The 18038-nt window shown below is 61.8% G+C and overlaps 2 protein-coding genes across 4 annotated transcripts; one reads left to right on the top strand and one right to left on the bottom strand.

Annotated features, from left to right (window-relative positions):
- Positions 1-760: 760 nt before the first annotated feature.
- LOC132352093 (basic salivary proline-rich protein 2-like) lies at positions 761-6866 on the top strand. Its single transcript, XM_059902407.1, has 5 exons — positions 761-879; positions 1635-1731; positions 2034-2143; positions 5349-5906; positions 6092-6866. Exons 1-5 carry the CDS (start codon positions 761-763, stop codon positions 6864-6866), a joined length of 1659 nt encoding a protein of 552 aa, XP_059758390.1.
- A 758-nt stretch (positions 6867-7624) lies between these two features.
- Positions 7625-13975, bottom strand: JRK (Jrk helix-turn-helix protein). Of its 3 annotated transcripts, none has more exons than XM_059901996.1 (3): positions 13930-13974; positions 12953-13101; positions 7625-10910 (listed from the first exon to the last, which is right to left on the bottom strand). In XM_059901996.1, exon 3 carries the CDS (start codon positions 10529-10531, stop codon positions 8945-8947), a length of 1587 nt encoding a protein of 528 aa, XP_059757979.1. In that variant the 5' UTR covers positions 10532-10910; positions 12953-13101; positions 13930-13974; the 3' UTR covers positions 7625-8944. The 3 variants fall into 3 exon arrangements, with proteins under 3 accessions (XP_059757979.1, XP_059757981.1, XP_059757982.1); XM_059901998.1 differs by having other exon boundaries at positions 12953-13082; positions 13930-13952; XM_059901999.1 differs by lacking the exon at positions 12953-13101 and having other exon boundaries at positions 13930-13975.
- Between the last annotated feature and the right edge of the window lie 4063 nt (positions 13976-18038).

The raw sequence follows: 18038 nt of genomic DNA, 5'->3' as shown, positions 1-18038 counted from the left end.
CGTGCTCATTATTGTGGCCACGGCACTTGAACCCACCTTCCTAATTGGAGAAAAGGAGTTCACTGTCCAACTCCAGACCATTGCTTCCTATAAGGACAACTTTGCCCTCTGGGGGCAGTGGGAGGCTGTCTGTCCAGGTGGCCCCATTTCCAGCCCCCAGGAGAGTCTCCAAGGGGTGTCTGGATCATGGGATGACAGCTTGTGACCCAGTGGTCGGGCGAGGCCCTGTCGTCAAGTGTCTGGAAGATTCCGCGTTGTCGGACAGGTCAGATGCAACCGCAGCGTGGGCAGCTCGCGGACCCGGGGCAGGGCGTGGCTTCCAGCCCCCGTTCTTGCAAACAAGCTGGGAGGACCTTTGTGTCACTAAAGAAGAAAGTCCCTTCCGGTGAGAACCAGAGCTGAGGGGATGGTGAACTTCGAAGCGTTTGCTGAAATACCCATTTTGTGTTCTGACGTCCAACCTTCAGTCCTCTCGGTGAGAAACCACTGAACAAGGACTAGTGCTGCACAGGGTGGAGGTGACACGGGGCCGCGGGAGGCAAGGAGACGGGCACTGAACCAGGCCGGCCGGCGCCGCAAGCTCTAACCCTTAGCTGCCGCCCCACGGTCTCGTCCAGGCCTCCAGCTGGGGCGTAGCAGCAGCTGCCCACCCCCTTTGCCAGCCTGGGGCCCAGCAGCATCTCTCTGGCCGCCCAGGACCACCAGGCCTGAGCCTCAATGCCGAGGTCACCGCGCCTGCTGGCTGGGCCCCCCTGCTAGGATGGCGGGGCAGCGCAGATGCCCACGTCTGGTGGACGGCGGCAACTCGAGGCCTCGTGGAATCCGCTGCAGAGCCTCCCGAGGACACCTGGACTCCTCTTTCGTCATTAGGAAGGATCGGCCAGTGGAGTGGCTGGCTCACGGAGAGCCCGGTGACATCACTGCGCCGCTTCGTTAATAAAGTGACGGAACAGATGCCCACTCGCCGGAGGCCGCAGCCGAGCCCCCTCCTCGGAGGAGAATCCTGGGGCCCAAGCTGCTTCCTAAGCTAATGGAGCCCTCCTTAGACCCCTCTTCCGGCTGCCCCCTAGCCCCAGCCCTCTCGCCCTCCTCCGTTTCTCCATCTGCTGCTAGTGGGGCCTCAGCTTCCCCCTAGCTGTTGGCCAGGCTGCAGGTATGCTGCTCGTGGAGGAGAGATGGAGAGCGAGCCTGGAGGATACAGGGTCGGGACCCGGACCCAGGGCCACCTCACCCTTGCTCTGTGGGGTCCTGATCTGGAAGTGGGGAGCAGGGCCTCCTCCAGGCCTTGTTGGGGAACTCCAGGGATGCAGGAAGGTCGGGCACAGGCCCCCACTCCTGCCAGGTCCAGACGTAAAATCCGGGGTCCATCTTCTCCACTGCAGTGAGGCCCCCCCTGCCCTCGTGGTGGCCGGTGTCTCAGTGTCTTGAGGCCTGAGCTCACACCGCAGCCTTGGGGAACAAGGGCACAGGGCCTGCCCATCACCCGCTCCCCAGCCCCTCGCACCTCACACCTCTGTCCCCCAATCCCCACCTTCAGAGGTTCCCAACTGCAGTCGGGACACCACAGCCTGGCAGAGGGGCCCCCAACAGGCAGGTCCCGCCCCCTCCAGGACACTGGCCTTTTGCTCTCACAGGCCTGTTCTGGCCTCCCATTGTCCCCCTGGGAAGCTCTCTCAGCCTGTGACTCCCAGCCCCCGGGCTCCACCGGTGTCGGTCTGCGGGCCTGTGGAGGTGGGACCTGTGTCTGAGTGGGCACAGGGCCAGGCTGGACAGAGAAGGAAGTTCCCCGCCCCCGCAGGATGCCCGCGGCGGGCTCTCTGGCCCCTCCCCACCGCAAAGCCTACAGCCTGACCTCTGCAGCCAGAGGCCACTGGCCCCAGCTGGCGAGTGGGAGGAGCCAGAGCCCAGGTCCCTGGGGAGGGAGGGGCAGAGGCAGGGCAGCTGGCTGCTGGGCCCCCAAGCCCCGTGGTCTCTGCGAATGGGGCTGGCTGGAGGGGTCTCGGCCCTGGTCCCTGCGTGTGCCTGCCCACCAGATGACCGGGGCCTGGCGCAGCCCTGATGCTCCCCCAGGAGCCGCCTGGACCAGCTGGGGTCTGCGCTTGGGCGAGCCCAGCTCTGACACTCACACCTCCCCCGCCCTGCAGTGAGTCAGCTCCACAGTCACTCTCCACCCCCGGAGACTGTCACCCGGGACCTGGAACCGCGCTGCACCTGGAGTTGGGCAGAGGCGGAGGAAGGGGAGTGTTGTGACCACAGAGAGCACTGAGTCACACGTGGGGGAGGAGGGGGGAGGTCAGCAGAGGCTCTTACCTTCCCCCAGGGGAGGAGTGAGACCGACACAGGGCTCCAGGCTCCCTGGTTTTGCCCTCCTTATGAGCTAAGGGAACATGGGGGCCAGGGCGAGGGCTCAGCGTGGGACCAGGGCCAGGGTTCAGTGTGTGACCGGGGCCAGGGTTCAGCGTGGGACCAGGGCCAGGGCTCAGCGTGGGACCAGGGCCAGGGCTCAGTGTGGGACCAGTGTCGGGGCTCAGCTTGTGATCAGAGCCAGCGCTCAGCGTGTGATCAGGGCCAGGGCTCAGAGTGTGACCAGGGTCAGGGCTCAGAGTGTGACCAGGGCCAGGCTCAGCGTGGGACCAGGGCCAGGGCTCAGCGTGGGACCAGGGCCAGGGCTCAGCGTGAGACCAGGGCGAGGGCTCAGCGTGTGACCAGGGCCAGGGCTCAGCGTGTGACCAGGGCCAGGGCTCAGCGTGGGACCAGGGCCAGGACTCAGCGTGGGACCAGGGCCAGGGCTCAGCGTGGGACCAGGGTCAGGGTTCACCCAGGCCAAGCACAGCAGATTCCTGAGTCCTGGCTGATCAGGAACCTTCCAGCTCCTTCAAGCTTCTAGGCTGGGGCCGCCTACACTCCCTCATGAGCCCAGCAGAGGGCACTGTGCAGCCCCTGAAGACAGAACAAAGGAAGCCCCTGTTCTGGAAGGGTCTGTGAGGGTGCCACAACCCCCTGCAGTTTCCACATCCACACACCCCTTGGCCCCAGGCTGGAAGACCGTCCCTGGAGAGGGTGTGTCAGAAGGGTGACCACCACACCTCACAGCCTGGCCTCTGCCAGGGGCTGGGGGCAGCCAGTGAAACCCAGACCCCAGGAGCTACCCTGGGGCCCCCACCCTGCTGGGCCTCTGGCTCCTCTTCTCACTGGGGCTGCTCACGACACGAAGCAGGCCTCGGTTCCGAGCCCAGTTCCCGGGCCCCGGCCAGCGCCATGGGCCTTCTGCGCCTGCTCACGTGTCAGAGGGACGTGGCCATTCCCCCGCCGAGCCTGGGGTCTCCAGCCCACCCTTCCGGCACTGCCCAAGAATCCCCTCCTGCCCAAAGTCCAGAGCGGTGGCCACACTGACCGGGAGTCACACAGCAGTAAGTCTGCGGTCTGGGGCAGGCCTCGGGACCCCTCCGTGAAATGGGGCCGTCACGGGGACGGGCCCCACGTCCACCCGCGAAGGCCTGTGCCCCCCGTAGGCCCGGTTGGGTAGGAGAGGCGGCAGACAGCAGCGGTGGCTCGGGAGGGCTCAGGGCCCAGCGCCACGACCTCCAACCGCGACAGAGGGCCAGGCTGCTGCTGCCGCCTCGGCCTCCCTTTCTGGGCAGTGGGTGAGATTGTCCCACGTGGCTCTGAGACCATCCATCTTCTTCATTTTCATCCTGTCCTTTGAATGGCATAATCTCTATCAGCCTCGAGCACTATCAAGGTCACTAATTCTTCTGTTAGTTCACATCTCCTGTAGAGCCCTTCCAGTGAATTTTTCATCTGTTGTTGTACTTTTCGACTCTGGAATTTCCATGGGTTTTTAAGAGGAATGGTTTTTTGTTGTTTTTTTTTAAATACTTGTATTAAGGTGTCATCTGTCTATTCTTAATTAAGATAGCTGAGTTTCCTTTAAGATGGTCACAGAAGCAGGGTGTGTTTGTTTTTAGACCACGCCCCACGGCATGTGGGATCTTAGCTCCCGGACCAGGGATCGAACCCGTGCCCCCTACAGCGGAAGCACAGAGTCCTAGCCACTGGACCACCAGGGAAGTCCCTCCAGGTTTTTTAAAATAACTTTTTGTTTATAATCTTTTTATAGATCCTCTCTACTTGATACCTTCCTTTCTTTTTTCCCCCTTTACTTCTTTAATCATGGTTTCCTTTCGTTCTCTGACCACATTTGTAAAGGCCAATTTGAAGTCTTTTCCTGTTGAATCCAACATCTCACTCCCTGAGGCAGTATCCGTTGCCTGCTTTTTGGTAACAATATGGTATGTGGCCATATTTTCCTGTTTCTTTGCACGCTCGTAATTCTTGGTTGGAAACTGATCCTTTTAGGAAATGTATCGTACCAACTCTGGGTACTGGGACTTGTTCCCTGCTCGTTTTGTGTTTGGCTGGCTGGGTCATCTCAGTGGCTCCTCTGCAGCCCCTGGCGGCGCCCCCAGTGCTCCTTCTCGGGGTGGGGGGGGGGCCTCCAGCAGGCCCACGCTCCGCCCACCTCCAACCCCACGGCAGCGGTGTTGCCAAAGCTCTGTGCGGTCCCTGCCCACAGCCAGCTGTTAAGTTCCACTCACAGCTGGCTGACTGCTCTGTTGTTTTTTGTTTGTTTGTTTGTTTTTTATAAATTTATTTATTTTTGGCTGCATTGGGTCTTCATTGTTGTGCACGGGCTTTCTCTGGTTGCAGAGCACAGGCTCTAGGTGCATGGGCTTCAGTAGCTGTGGCTCGTGGGCTCTAGAGCACAGGCTCAGTAGTTGTGGTACATGGGCTTAGTTGCTCTGCGGCATGTGGGATCTTCCCGGACCAGGGCTCGAACCCGTGTTCCCTGCATTGGCAGGCGGATTCTTAACCACTGCGCCACCAGGGAAGTCCCTGCTCTGTTGTTTTTAACAATGCCCTGGGCGTAAGCTGCTTCTCAGACCGATCCAGTCAAATTTGGCTCCTTTGAACGAATAGATACTGAGATCAGTGCTTGAGACTTTTTCCCTGACCCACAGACAGCCTCCAGTTTAGCCTGCATCACCAGTAAATCTATCAGCCTCCTCCCACTGGCCTTTCTCCACGATGTCCGGTTTCTGAGAGCAGCCTTAGGCTTGCACTTCTCCACACTCTGCAGCAAACGAAGTCAGCTCCTTAGCAGAGGGACTAGCTCTGTCCCACGGCCCGCTCCTCCCCGGGAAGAACCTGAGCACAGCTCTGGGGCGGGGGGTGAGTGGCAGCCCTGCTTCCCGAGCGGAGTGGTAGGTGGAAGGGGCAGCGATCCAGGCCTCCCGGGCCTGCCATGCAGGTGGCGCACCCTCACACACGTCCTGGGCTCCCCTCAGCAACGTGCCCCGCGTCCTCACGGACACGGCGGCCGCGACCCGGGGAAGCGACTGCCGGACAGGGCGGCCGCCCCAGCAGCCCTTCTCGGGAGACCTGCGCTCCCTGGAAGCAGGAAGGGGCTTTGTCTCACCGCCCTCTGGCCTCAAGCTGGGCCCAACGCCCAGCACGCAGCAGGCGCTGAGCAACGCTACGCGTGGACGAAACAGAAGCACGTTTACGCGCCAAGAAAACCCACTGACGCTGGTGCCTGTGGATGCCTCCTTCCTGGGGCTGCCCAGGCGGGTCCTGTTTGCCCAAAATTCTGCTGCCCCTGTGCCACAGCCTCCCAGGAACAGAAGCAGCGTGTGGCCCTGCCGCCGACCCCCATCCCTCCAGGAACAGCTGGTGACGGCGGCCCCGAGCTGCCTCCAAAGGGCTCTGCCTCCCGACCTGGGTAATCCTGGCCGAAAAAGGTCCAAGCAGAGGCTGCAACTGCCTGCCGTCCTTTCTTCATTCATCTGCCCTCCACCCAGCCACCCTCCAATCCCCCCTACCCCACCACCCGGCCCACCAGAGGTGTGAGTGCTACCACGCGGACACGCCCAGGGCAGGGCCGCCCCCGCCCCCGCCCCCGCCCCCGCGGGAAACACTGGTGAGGCGGGGCGGTTCACCCCAGACCCCTACGCAGGCTCAGCCTTCCCCAGCTGGACGACCTCCAGGACCTCCCACACTGCACCACGGGTCTAACCTGGGGCGCCTGCAGACCCCCCAGCACTGGGCAGCAGGCACTGCAGGCAGCGGACCCAAAGCAAAAGACTGTGAAGGACCACCGACCCACCCAGCCCCCTGGCAGCTGCCTGACTTCCATCTACAGCCTGCGGGTCCAGCCCCTGCTCGGCCAGGCTCAGGCAAGGGGCACCCCCAGCGGAGGCTGCCTGTCCTGCGTCGGGGGCCCCAGGCCTCCCAGCAGACTCTGGCCTCCTCCCCCTGCATCCCGGCACCGCAGGCACTGCCCAGGAACCGTCCCTTATCCACCGCAGGCAGGGCTGACGCCTGCTGCCCGTCCGGCTCCGGGGACGCCCCGATTCCTCCCGCGGTGGGAAGGAGAGGCTGAGGACACGGTGCGGCCGCAGGCGGCTTCCTCCCAGCTCGGGGTCTGCCAAATCGTTTTGACCACCGAGAAGGGGGAAGGTCAAGGTGGGCAAACAGACCGGAAGGGGCCGCCGAGTCCCGACAGGGACGACTCCTGGGCTCGTCCCAGGGCACCGGTGCTGCCTGCCTGGGGCGGGAGGAATGTGCGCAGCTCCCGCTGTGCCCGAGCTCGCTGCCCCCGCAGGGTGAGCAGGGGGCCTGGAAGAGGCTCTGCCAGCGGGACGGAGACCCCACTGCCCCTGGGGGCTTCAGGAGAGGAGACAGAGGGGCCGATGCACGGGCGGATGAGGAGGCCTTCCCACCCGGCTCCGATTTCGCACCCGGTCCAGTGGGGCCCCCGAAGACTGTTTAGGAAAGACTCAGACCAGAACATTCTGACCCCTTGAGCCTCTCAGAAACTGTAAGTGAAGAGCAAAGCCCCAGGGGTGGGCGCCCGGGGGCGGGGCAGAGACGGGGGCATCCCCGGGCAGCTGGGCGCCGCTGGGCTCCGGTCCTCCCCGGGCACGCGCACCTCACGCTGCACCTCAGTCTGCACCCCGAGAAACCTCGCACCGCCCGGGATCTCCAGCACCGAGGCCATGAGGAGGGGCCCGTGCTGGCTCGTTAGGGGAGAGGGAAGCAGGCAGGGCCGAGTCCTGCCCCCTGAAGAACGCAGCACAGGGGGGCGCGTCTGGTCCTGGAAGGAGGACAGACACCCTCAGCCAGGCGGTGACAAGTGCTCATTGATCGGCCACAACACAGCCAGGACGGGGGCAGGCTGTGAGGGCAGGACAAGAGTCTGGCCTGGGGTCTACAGTCTGGTGGGGACAGAGCACCCACGGGGGGCCTAGGAGAGCCGGTTCCACCCGCCCCCGCCCCCCAGCACAGTCCTGCGGCTCCAGAACCGCTGGCCTGGGGTCAAGGGGCTGACAGCGGGGAGGGAGCTTCTCCACGTGTCCGTCCATCTCCACGCTGCCGCCCCTGACATCGGACCCTGTTAACACCTCAAGCAGCTGCAATTCAACCGCACAGGGGACGCACAGGAGTCCAAAAGTGGCACAAAAGTACACGGTGCACAGATGTCGCCCCAAACACGTGAAGGAAACCGATGTGACAACGCAGCAGGAGGCGATCAGGCCCAAAGAATCAGCAATGACACTCTGAGAACGATCTGTGCTTGTTGCACAATCTTCACACACGCATTTAAAGCGGGAAACACACGGTCCACAGAGCAGTGCCAGGTCAGCCACGACTGTCGCCTCACTGTTTGGAAAGATGTAAAAACACCAGAGACATCGACTGCGGACCAAGCCCTCACCTCCCCTCGGCTCTCACGGGAACAGAGGGCTCTCGGCACGCAACAAACACAGGAATGAAAACTATGTGCCGATTCAGCTACCCACGAAGGGGATGCAACTGAAGGCAAGCAGTGAGAAGAGCACAGAAAAGCACGCCCCTTTCATGTACGTTCACAGAGGGCGACCACTGCCGATAAGGGGCTCTCTGTCCTACGGCTGTGCTGACGAGCGACATGGCAGAACGGAGAGGCTGGGAATCAGCTGCAACCCAGGAAACACAGCCGCGTCATCCCGCAATCGGCCTTCAGGAGACCACCAGCACAGCCAGCGTTCCCCACGTGAATCACTGCGGGGCAAACAGCTGAAAAGAGGAGTTCAAATACTGCTAGGCAGCTCAGCTGCATGTTTTACTGTTTTTGTTATATCGCCTAAGGCTAATTTCTGAACATCTGGTCAAAGTTTATTAATGCAGAGGCTGTAAATGTGAAATTCCGGGGAACGAGGCCTGTAGGTTGGACTCGGAGCCAAGATGCTCGAAACACTGGCAGTGTCCTGTAGCCCCGCATTGGGGCGACGGGCACCCCAGCCGCCCGCTCCTGCTGGCTTTAACGGAGCAATTCTATCACATCAAGTCGGCGTGCAGTCTGCTGCATCGTGGGGTCCAAGCCTGAGAGGCAGGATGTGCTGGCAACACGGAGAAACTCTGAGAGACTTGTGCTGCTACGTGAGCTCACGACTGAAGGGGGACACGTGGCCTGTAAAGCCACAGGCAGGGGCCACGCCGACTCTTATTCGTATTGAGTCCCGCCCTCGGTGACCTGCCCTCAGAGACCTGCCCGACCCAGGGCTGGCCCCCAGACCAGCAGACTGAGTCCCGGTGGAGGGGAGCGGTGGGCCACAGGAAGGGCCAGCCCCGTCAAGTGGCAGCGGGTACCGCCATTGGTCGGCTGAAGGCGGCTCTTCCCCACCTGGACAGAGAGACATCTCCACCCTCGGACACAGCAAGGCTCAGCCAGCGAACACGAGGCTGGCTTCCGGCCACCGGAGGCTCCGGCACGTTTCGGGTCTGGGTGGGCCCTTCAGGAAGACCCCCTGGCACCCATGTGGCAGGCCACACGGCAAAACCCCGATGGGGCGGCCGTCCTGAGGGACGTGACCCCTGAGATCGCAGGTCGGGCCCCGCTGCCTCAGGCCTCACCCGCTGTGGACGAGCCGGGCAGAGGGGAGCGAGGCGGGGCGCCGCGAGGCCCAGAGTGCTCCCAGGGCGCCTCGAGCTTGACTGCAGCCCGGAGGGCCCTGCGCCGCTGTGCCTGCTGCCGCCTGCCGAACGCGGAGCGCAGCGCGCGCAGCTGGCCCACCTCCTGTGCCGAGAAGCAGGGCTGGCCCTCCGCAAAGCGCACCACAGCGTCGAAGGACGCAGCTGCCTGCTCCCAGGCCGCCTCGTCACGCTCCCCGGCCTCGGCCAGCTCGGGACTCCCCGTGGCCGCGCCCCCTAGGCGGGCCGGGGCGCCTCCCCCGAGCCCGGGGATGTGCACGAAGGTCTGGTCGGGAGGCTTCGTCCTGAGGCGCTCGGGCTCCTCCTCTGAAGACGAGCCTTCGACGAGCGTGACCTCGGGCCACAGCTTCCTCCAGGCCCGGCTGAAGACGCCGCCCGGCACCGCGTTCCAGGCGCAGGCCACGTCAAGCACGGCATCGTGCACGCTGCAGCGAGGGGTGAAGGCCTGCAGCGTGCCGCGAGGGGTGACGAAGTTCCTCATGAAATCCCTCCGAATGCCCTGGTCCATGGGCTGGATCAGGGAGGTGACGCTGGCGGGCAGGAAGATGGTGAAAATGTTCTCCGAAACCAACTCGGCCTCCCGCGGGTGGGCCCGGGAGCCGTCCAGCAGGAGGATGGCCTTGCTGTCTTCGGGCAGAGCCACGGCTCGGAAGTGCTCCTTCACCGCGGGCACAAAGATGTGATGGAACCAGTCAGTAAAAATCTCCTTGTCCACCCACGCGTGGCCTTGGGCCTTGTACGCGACAGGCAGGTGCTGGATGCCCTGGACCGCCTTGGGGCCGCCGCATTGCCCGACCACCAAGGGCTTGATCCTGTGGGAGCCCGTGGCGTTGGCGCACATGAGGACGGTCAGCCTGTCCTTGTTCTGCTTGGGGCCGGGCACCACCCCGCCCTCCGGGCTGGGACTGGGCGAGCTGCGCCAGAAGAGGCCGGTCTCATCGGCGTTGTACACCTGCTCGGGGGACAGGCCGTGCTCGGCGGTTAAGCTCCGGAAGAAGCCGCAGAACTGCTCTGCAGCCTGGTGGTCGGCCGCCTGTTTCTCGCTGGACGCGTCCAGCTTCTTGATGCCGTGTCTGGCCTTAAAACGCCAGAGCCAGCCGCCAGAAAACACGCAGGGCTCGGTCAGCTGCATCTGCTCGTAGAAGTCCTTGGCCTTTTCAATGAGCATGGGGCCCGAGACGGGCACGCCCTCGGCGCGCTTCACCAGGAACCACTCGTACAGCACGCGGTCCAGGTGCTCGAGCTTGGGCGTGTGCAGCGTGCGCCGGTGCGCCAGGGCCTTGTCCGAGTCGGAGTTGGCGAAGAAGCGGAGCAGCTGGGCCTTGTGGGCCCTGATGTCGTACAGGGTGGACATGCCCACGTTGTACTCCTGCATCAGCGCCTTCCTGCTCTCCCCCTTCTCCAGGCGCCGGCAGATGTCCATCTTCTCCTTCAGGGTCAGCACCACCCTCTTGCGCTTCTCCCCCGGGCTCCTCCCGGCAGCCGGCTTGGAGGCCATGAGGAGGGGGCTCGGCCCGGCCGACAGGGGTCGCGCCTGAGCCAGTACTGGAGGCCTTTCCACCCCTCCCTCCCCTCCCACCACCCTCGCCCACCTGCGTCCTGCTGATGCAGATGCTGACGCTGACGCGGGGCCGCCACGAGCCAAGGCCCCTTCCCGGCTCCGGCAGCTTCCCGGCCCTCTCTGCAGGGGGGACCAGCGTCAGCCGCCCTAGTCTTCCACGGCTGGAACCTCCAGCCTTCTCTGCAAGGACGGTGGCAGCTTCTCCCCTCAAACACGGACCGGAGGGTAAAGGGGCCCCGGAAGCTGGTTTCCGGCAAATCGAGGTTTCACCGTCTGAGCCGTGGGTGCCTCTCTCACGCACATGGTGCTTTAGCAGCTGGAAAGCAAAAGGGGGAAGAAAGAAAAACGTTACGGGGGCACGCTCCTCGGCCACCATAGGCACATTGTTACTTTCGACGTGCTGGGGAGCGGCAGGGGGCGGTGTGGTGGAGGCGACGAACACGCGAGCTGGCCGGCAGGTGGCGCAGGGAAGAGGCCTGCCTGGCGCGCTGGGCACACTGGCTCTTCTCAGCTTCCACAGGTGACCTCGGAGTCGCTCGCTACGGCTCCAAATTAAAAGTGGCTCTCTTGGAAGCAAGCTGGCCTCCCGGGAAAAACGCCAAGGGCGATGCCACTGAACGAAGCAAGGAAGCCATAGACGCTGGGCGACCTGAGAGCCACGTCCCACCTCCAGAACCAACCTTCCCTCTGTAGCTGCTCTCGGCCCACCTGACCTATCCACCTTCACAAAGCCCTTGTTCCCTCGAGGGCGGCCGAGGCAGGGGATGGAGGTGCTGCGAGGGGCAGGGATTCCTCTAGACTTCCGGGGCTGAGGAGCCTGCAAACCTCTTCTGAAACAAGGTCCCCTCAAACCCTCGCTTTGACAGCAGGCCCCAAACTGCTTCTAGAAAACCAGGCCTTGGTAGGCCTCAGGCTCCTCCCAGAGCTGGGAGGGGCTGCCAGTCTCTCAGCTACTGGTCCCCACAGCGACACGCTCAGACGCCAAGGACGCCTCTGGATGCAGTCACACGTGAGTGTGCAAACAACACTCACACGCACCCTCCCTCCATTACACACACACAGGACACTGGAAAGGGCCAGGCCAGGGCGGGCTTCCTGAATACTTGTTGATCGAGAACACTCTATGAATAAATTACTAATTCATGCTGGAAACAAAAACATGAGAACTGTCTTCTGGCCCCGCTGGGAGCAGGGTGGTCTTCCTGCATCAGTTATGTATCCTTGTAAGTAGTAAACTTCGTGTTTAAGTTGACATACACGTCTTTGGTTAAAGCTAGTAAGAGAACATAAAGGAAAGTGACTTATATAAACCCCACAGCTCTGGTCTAACTTGTCTTTCCTCATCATCTCGTCTTTCATCCTCATAAAGATCTGGGTCATTACGGTCCCTTCCAGCTGGTCATGTCCATCCCTTTATGACAATTTCCCCAAACGCCCCCCACCCCTCCCTGCTCCGTGGAGCAGACACGTAGGACTTAGCAGACGGTCCTGGCTGACCTGGGCAGCCTGTGAGAGTCACAGCCCTGTCACATGTCACCTGGTAAAACGCCAACTTCCTCCAGCCCCTGAGGAGCGAAGAGTTGTTATCCCCACACTGACCAGCCCTGGCTGCTCTGCTCGGGCTGTGTGGCGTGTCTGCCACGAGTCCTGTCTTCTCCGTCCCGGCCAGCTGTGTCCCCGGCGCCCCTCTCACCCGGGCGGGACTGCCAGTCACCGAGGCAGCACCACAGGCAGCTGTGTCCCCGGCGCCCCTCTCACCCGGGCGGGACTGCCAGTCACCGAGGCAGCACCACAGGCAGCTGATGGCATCCGTCGCCAGGTCCCAGCGCGGAAAGGCAGCAACTCCCACCTCACCTCCCTCCCAAACCCTCACACTCGGCTCTGTCCAACTTCACGCCACAGGTGAGGCCACAGGACTACTCACGTGTGGGACATAAAAAGGTAGCCCCTTGAGACCACAGCTCAACAGAAATGAAGTTTATTCAGATGTAGCAAGAGTCCCAAAGACAAACCCTAGGCATGTCAGCAGCCAGCCCAAGGTACCTCCTTTCACCCTTCTGAGTCAGTCTCCTGGTCTGCAAAGTGCGGGTGCTGGGCCTGCTGGGACCTATTTTCATCCTATTGGGTTGGCTAAAAAGTTTGCTCAGGCTTTTCCATAAGATGCTACGGAGAATCCCGAACGACCTTTTCGGCCAACGCAATATTTACTGGGTGACAGTGTGATTGTGGACTGCCTGGCCCTGTGGAGAGCAGAGAGAACTAAAGGCCATAATCCATCCTTAAGGAAACATTCAATATAAAACCACCGTACAAACCAGGAGGAAACAGGGGACCCCCGGTCACTTGCGAGGGACTTACTCTAAGCACAAAAGGAAGGAGGAAGGGCCGGACGCGGCACCGGGAGGAGGTTCAGCGCCAGACACGGGCCCACTGCGGACGCTTCCTCACGGCTGAGCCTGATACAAGGGAGATGGAAACACCGGTCCCGCTGGAGACACAAAAACTTCCTTTAAAAGTGAAATTCAGATATTACTTCTGAGACAATTTCTTAAACCAAAAGGAAACAACACGGCCAAAAAATTAAGACGGTTTGCAGCCTTGCCACTGATACCCTCTTGGGCCATAGGGGACGGTAGGAGGGGGCAGAGTTGGGGCAGGAGAGAGAAGAGTGGGGCACCACCTGCATTCTGCCCCTTCCTGCAGGCGGGGAGATGCTCGTCCTTAGAGGAGAGCCTGAGGAATTTAGGAGGAGAATGTGAGAAACCACGTTTCCTCGTCAGTAGCCAGTAGTGCGCAAGGGCGTGTGTGGGGAGCGGGGCGACTATCAGGAAAAATACTCCAGACATAAGTGTTCCGGCCCGAGGAAGGGCTGGATTAAGTCTTGAAGGGCAAGAGGGACTGGGGAGGGGTCCTGGGTCAGGGGCGGACATGGGGGTGCGCACCCTGCAGAGAGGGGAGGCGGGCAGTTAGTTACCCACGCAGACCCCTCCTTCGTGGGCGCAGGTGCGGGGCCGTGGGCAGCCCGAAGCAGGGGGGCGGCTCGGGTTAGGGGAGAGGCTTGTTTTGATAGCGTTTCTAACGCCGGGGACCACGTTTGGGGCAGAAAAGCAAAAACCAAAAAGAAAAGAAAGCGGCCAGGTCTCAGGCCGGCTCCTTCCTGGCGAAGGGACCTCGGGGGCTGGTCCTTCCTCAGGGGGAAGCACCGGCCAGGCTCGGAGGGAGGCTGCGGAGAGACCAGCTCGGTTTCGGGGGCCCCGGGGAGGCTCCGCACCAGCAGCTCGGCCCCGGGCCCCAGCGGCCCGCCCGGCACCCCCGCAGGCCTGGACCCCACTCACCTGCAGACACCGAGCCGCCACCGCCGGCCGGAAGCGCCCCGCCCCCCGCCGGTCCGCGCCGCTCCGCCTTCCCCCAGCCACTTCCGGGACGCTCTAGGCGGCCCGGGGGACTCGGCGTTTCTGTGGGTCCGCGGGTGGCGGCGGGCGCGCGGTGACCGTAGGCTCGGGTTCGGAGATGGGTGCATCTCTGGGCCGAAAAGGCGGGGGCTCTTGTCCTGGGCAGGGGTGGCAGCAGGGCAGGGTGGGCCCGGCGCCCCCGGCCGGGAGGCCTCGGGTGGGGACGTTCCTGATGGAGGAAGGCAGTGCTTGAGCCCCTCCCTTTGCGAAGTCCACCGGCAACGCTGTTTTCCTCCTCCCTGGCCTCATCCACCCCTAATTTAGATGATTTGGATGATGAGATTTGAAACTTCTGAGCTGGGGAGACTTGGATGAGATTCAGACTTGAGTTGATGCTGTAATGGGTTGAGATTTGGGGGACCTTCGGATGGGGTGAATGTATTTTGCATGAGGGGCAGAGGATGTCCAAGCTCGAATCCCCAGAACCTGTGACTGGGTCACCTCACATGGCATCAGGGACTTTGCAGATGCAATTGAGTTACGATTTTTGAGATGGGCGATTATCCCCATTATGAGGATGGGCCCGGTGTCATCACAGGGTCCTCAGAAGTGGGAGGAAGGAGGCACAGAGCCGGAGAAGGATGTGAGGATGCAGGCAGAGGGAGAAAAGGAGATGTGACAGCAGACGCAGGATGGAGTGTGCGCCTAGAAGATGGAGGAAGGGGCCACCAGCCAAGGAATGCAGGGCCTGCAGGAGCCGGAAAAGAGCCTGCAGAAGGAACCAGCTCTGTGGACACCTTGATTTTTAGCTCCGTAAGGCTCGTGTCAGACTTCTGACCTCCAGAACTGTAAGATGATAAATGTGTGTTGTTTTAAGCCCAGTTTATGGTCATCTGTTGCAGCAGCAACAGGGAACTAGGATAGATTTTCATAGTTCTCTCCCTCTTTGTTCACCTTCTTCCCTTGGCTCCCAGGACACGACCACCCCTGGCCCTCCTTCCTCACCTTCCCCTAATGATTCCCAACGGGCCAGCTTCACCCCTCCGCTCTCTCCTCTCTGTCCACGCCCCCTCATGGGATCTCCTACCAGCAAAGGCAGGCAGCTCCCAAGTTTATGCCTCCTGCCAGGACCCTGCCTGCAAACTCTAGCCGCCTGTGCCCTACCCAGCGTCCCGACGTACGACGTACGTAGCCTTCTAACCCTCGAGCCGGCATTTCTACACCTGGGCTCGCACTCCTCCCCCGGCCGGGCTCCAGCTTCACACCACCCACCGCAGTGAGTTGCAGCTCCACGTCTCCATCGCTCCGGCCAAAAACACGGAGTCATCCCTGACTCTTTGTCCCCCCACCCCCACGCTCTGCCCTCCACATCCAGGCAGCGTCTGGCCTCTGCTCACTCCCCCCAGGCCGCCCTGAACCCGCTGTTGCCTTCCCTGGCCCTGGCTTCTGCCCTTGCCCCCAGCGGACTGGAGGGCCCTTAGCCAGCGGGGTCTCCGGGATTGGTGAGGTTGACCCCAGGGAGGCCGGCTTCATCCCCGCATGGCACTCTGCTGCCACCTTGTGGGCACCGGATCTCTTGCGCCCCCCAGAACCTGCTGGGGCCGATGCTCCCACCATCACGCTGGGAGCCTCGGGCCTCGTCTCCAGGACTGAGTCCACTCTGGCAGAGAGGAAGGGGTCGGAAGAAGGAAGACCATCCCCTGGTGTCACATGAAGCCTGGCATGGAGGGCCCCCTCCCCCAAGTATCCCCCCAGTGCACAGGGTCAGGCCCCCGACCAGGCCAGACTGTCCACAGCCCGAAGGCCTTGGAGAGGGTCTGGCTGAGCGGACGCCCCTCCCCGCCCCCTCCCGTGGCATCCCAGAAAGGTCCTCCTGGGCCACCAGGCCTGGCGAGGTCCTGCTCTCACTGTCTTCCAAGCCCACGGGGCTCCTGAGTGCTGTGGTCCCTCTGCCCATGGCCCTTGGCCGGGGCCACGCTGGGCACCCAGCCCAGGTTCCAGACCCTCGGGTGGAGAGATGTCCGGTCCCCCCAGAGCCAGGGCGAGGGTTTCTCACAGCAGAGGGGACTTTACTTGGGGGTTGGGGGTGTGGCCGGAGCTCCTGGCTCCCCGACTTCACTCGGGGAGGGAGGAGTGGACAGGAGAAGGGGGGCCGGCTAGGGGCTCAGTCCTGAGAGGCACCGAGGCCCTGAGGACTTGGGAACACACAGGAGGGGCACCTCTGCGACCAGGGCTCTCTGGGGACTGAGACCCCTGAGCCCAGGACGGACAGTGTGGGGCTGGTGCACCGATCAGGTGGACGGGGTCTCAGTGCCCTGCATGCACACTCAGCTGTGGGACACGCATTTACACACGCCCTCCACATGCACTGTCCACCCAGGAACACACCCTCACACACGCATTCCACACGGTCGCTCCCACATGCAGTTTTCACACACAGACAGCTCACAGAGTCGGAGCTTGCAAGACTCGGCTTTAATTTTGAGAACCTATAATGGGGAGCCCGGCGCCATGGACGCTGTCCCCAGTCTGTCAGGGATCTGGCAGTGCACCAATTACCCTCCTGGTGATACATGCACTTTTCTAAAGGAAAATGTCTACAAATGTGGAAGAGAATTCAGTTGCGGTTTTGCAGTAATACCCCATCTTTATTTTTCTTAATTAATTCTGCATAAAATAATGAATTCATTCAAAACTGATGTCCATTAAAGTGTGGAGCCATGTGGCAGCCCCAGGAGGCGGCAGTGGTCTGTTGGCAAGGAACCCCTGTGAGGTGGGTCTGCCCCACACAGCCTGCCTCCCCCCCAGTGCCCAGCCCCACCACCAGTCCTAGCAGCCCCGGCTGCACACTGGCAAGATGAGGGAAGTCCCTGAGCTATGTGAACAGGCAGGATCTCCAGGGAACCCAACCGGTTTGGGCCCATGGGCGGGCAGGCGGAGGGCCAAGAGAACAGGAAGATCTGGAGTCCCAGGAGGTGGCTGCAGAGCGGAGGAGAGGAGGGGCTGAGGGCGAGTCACATGGAAGCCAGCCCTCGACCCCATTCACTGTACAGAGGGACTGCGGGGAGCCACGCCCCTACGGGCCTTCCCGGGAAGGTGGATCCCACCGAAGGATCCAGGCTCAATTCAGGCTCCCTGCGTGCCCAGAGCACGAGTGGCGGGATGGGGCTCAGCATGGGACCAGGGTCGGGGCTTAGACTTTGACCCCAGTGAGAGCTCAGTTTGGGGCCCAGGTCAGAGCTCAAACTGTGATTAGGAGTGGAGTTTAATAACTGTCCACAGGGCATGAGAGCCGTGGTCTTCTATATTTGAGTCATGTCCATTAGGTCATCTATCTCGGTCAGCTTGGGCTGCCATAACAAAATACCAGAGTCTGGGTGACATAAACAAGAGAATTTGTTTCTCTCCCAGTTCTGGAGCCCGGCAGTCTGAGATCAGGGTTCCTGGGTGGGCAGGTTCTGGTGGGGACTCTCTTCCTGGTTTGCAGGTGGTTCCCTCGCACTGTATCCTCGCGTGGCAGAGAGAGAGCTGGTGCCACATCTTCTCAGGTCACCGAATCCCATCGTGAGGGCCCCAACCTCATGACCTCATCCGACCCTGAGGCCCCCTCTCTGAAAACCATCAGGTTGGGGGTTAGGGCTTCAACATATGAATTAGGGGAGGACACAGTTCAGCCTATAGCACTGCGCCCTTGGCCCTCAAAATTCATGTCCTTCTCACATGCACGGTGCAGTCCCGTCATCCCAATAAGCCCAGGAGTCTTAACTCATTACAGGGTCCACACGAACCCCTAAAGCCCAAGGTGTCCTCCAGACCCTCTCTACATCAGACATGGCCGAGTCCAGGTATGATTCATCCTGGCAAATTCCTCTCTGGCTGTGAATCTGTGCAACCAGACAAATTACGTGCCTCCAAAATACAGCCGTGGGACAGGCCGAGGACAGAGATTCCCACCGCAAAGGGAAAAATCGGAAGGGAGAGTGGCGGGTCCCAACCCCAGCAAAGCAGCGCCATCGCCGGGGCTCCGGGCGGTCCTGCCTGACGGCAGCCGA

Source organism: Balaenoptera ricei, chromosome 17 (assembly GCF_028023285.1).
Source record: "Balaenoptera ricei isolate mBalRic1 chromosome 17, mBalRic1.hap2, whole genome shotgun sequence".
In the NCBI taxonomy this organism is placed as follows: Eukaryota; Metazoa; Chordata; class Mammalia; order Artiodactyla; family Balaenopteridae; genus Balaenoptera; species Balaenoptera ricei.
Note: the sequence above shows the minus strand (reverse complement) of the source record. Positions and strands in the feature narration are given on the sequence as shown.

What these genes read in the sequence shown, in the direction of transcription:
- LOC132352093 (XM_059902407.1), top strand. Translation starts at nt 761, where the DNA reads ATGGCGGGGCAGCGCAGATGCCCACGTCTGGTGGACGGCGGCAACTCG. An exon ending in TTCGTCATTAGGAAGGATCG is followed by an intron (nt 880 to 1,634) that starts GCCAGTGGAGTG and finishes TTGCTCTCACAG; the next exon opens with GCCTGTTCTGGCCTCCCATT. An exon ending in CGGTCTGCGGGCCTGTGGAG is followed by an intron (nt 1,732 to 2,033) that starts GTGGGACCTGTG and finishes CCTGCCCACCAG; the next exon opens with ATGACCGGGGCCTGGCGCAG.
- JRK (XM_059901999.1), bottom strand. Translation starts at nt 10,531, where the DNA reads ATGGCCTCCAAGCCGGCTGCCGGGAGGAGCCCGGGGGAGAAGCGCAAG.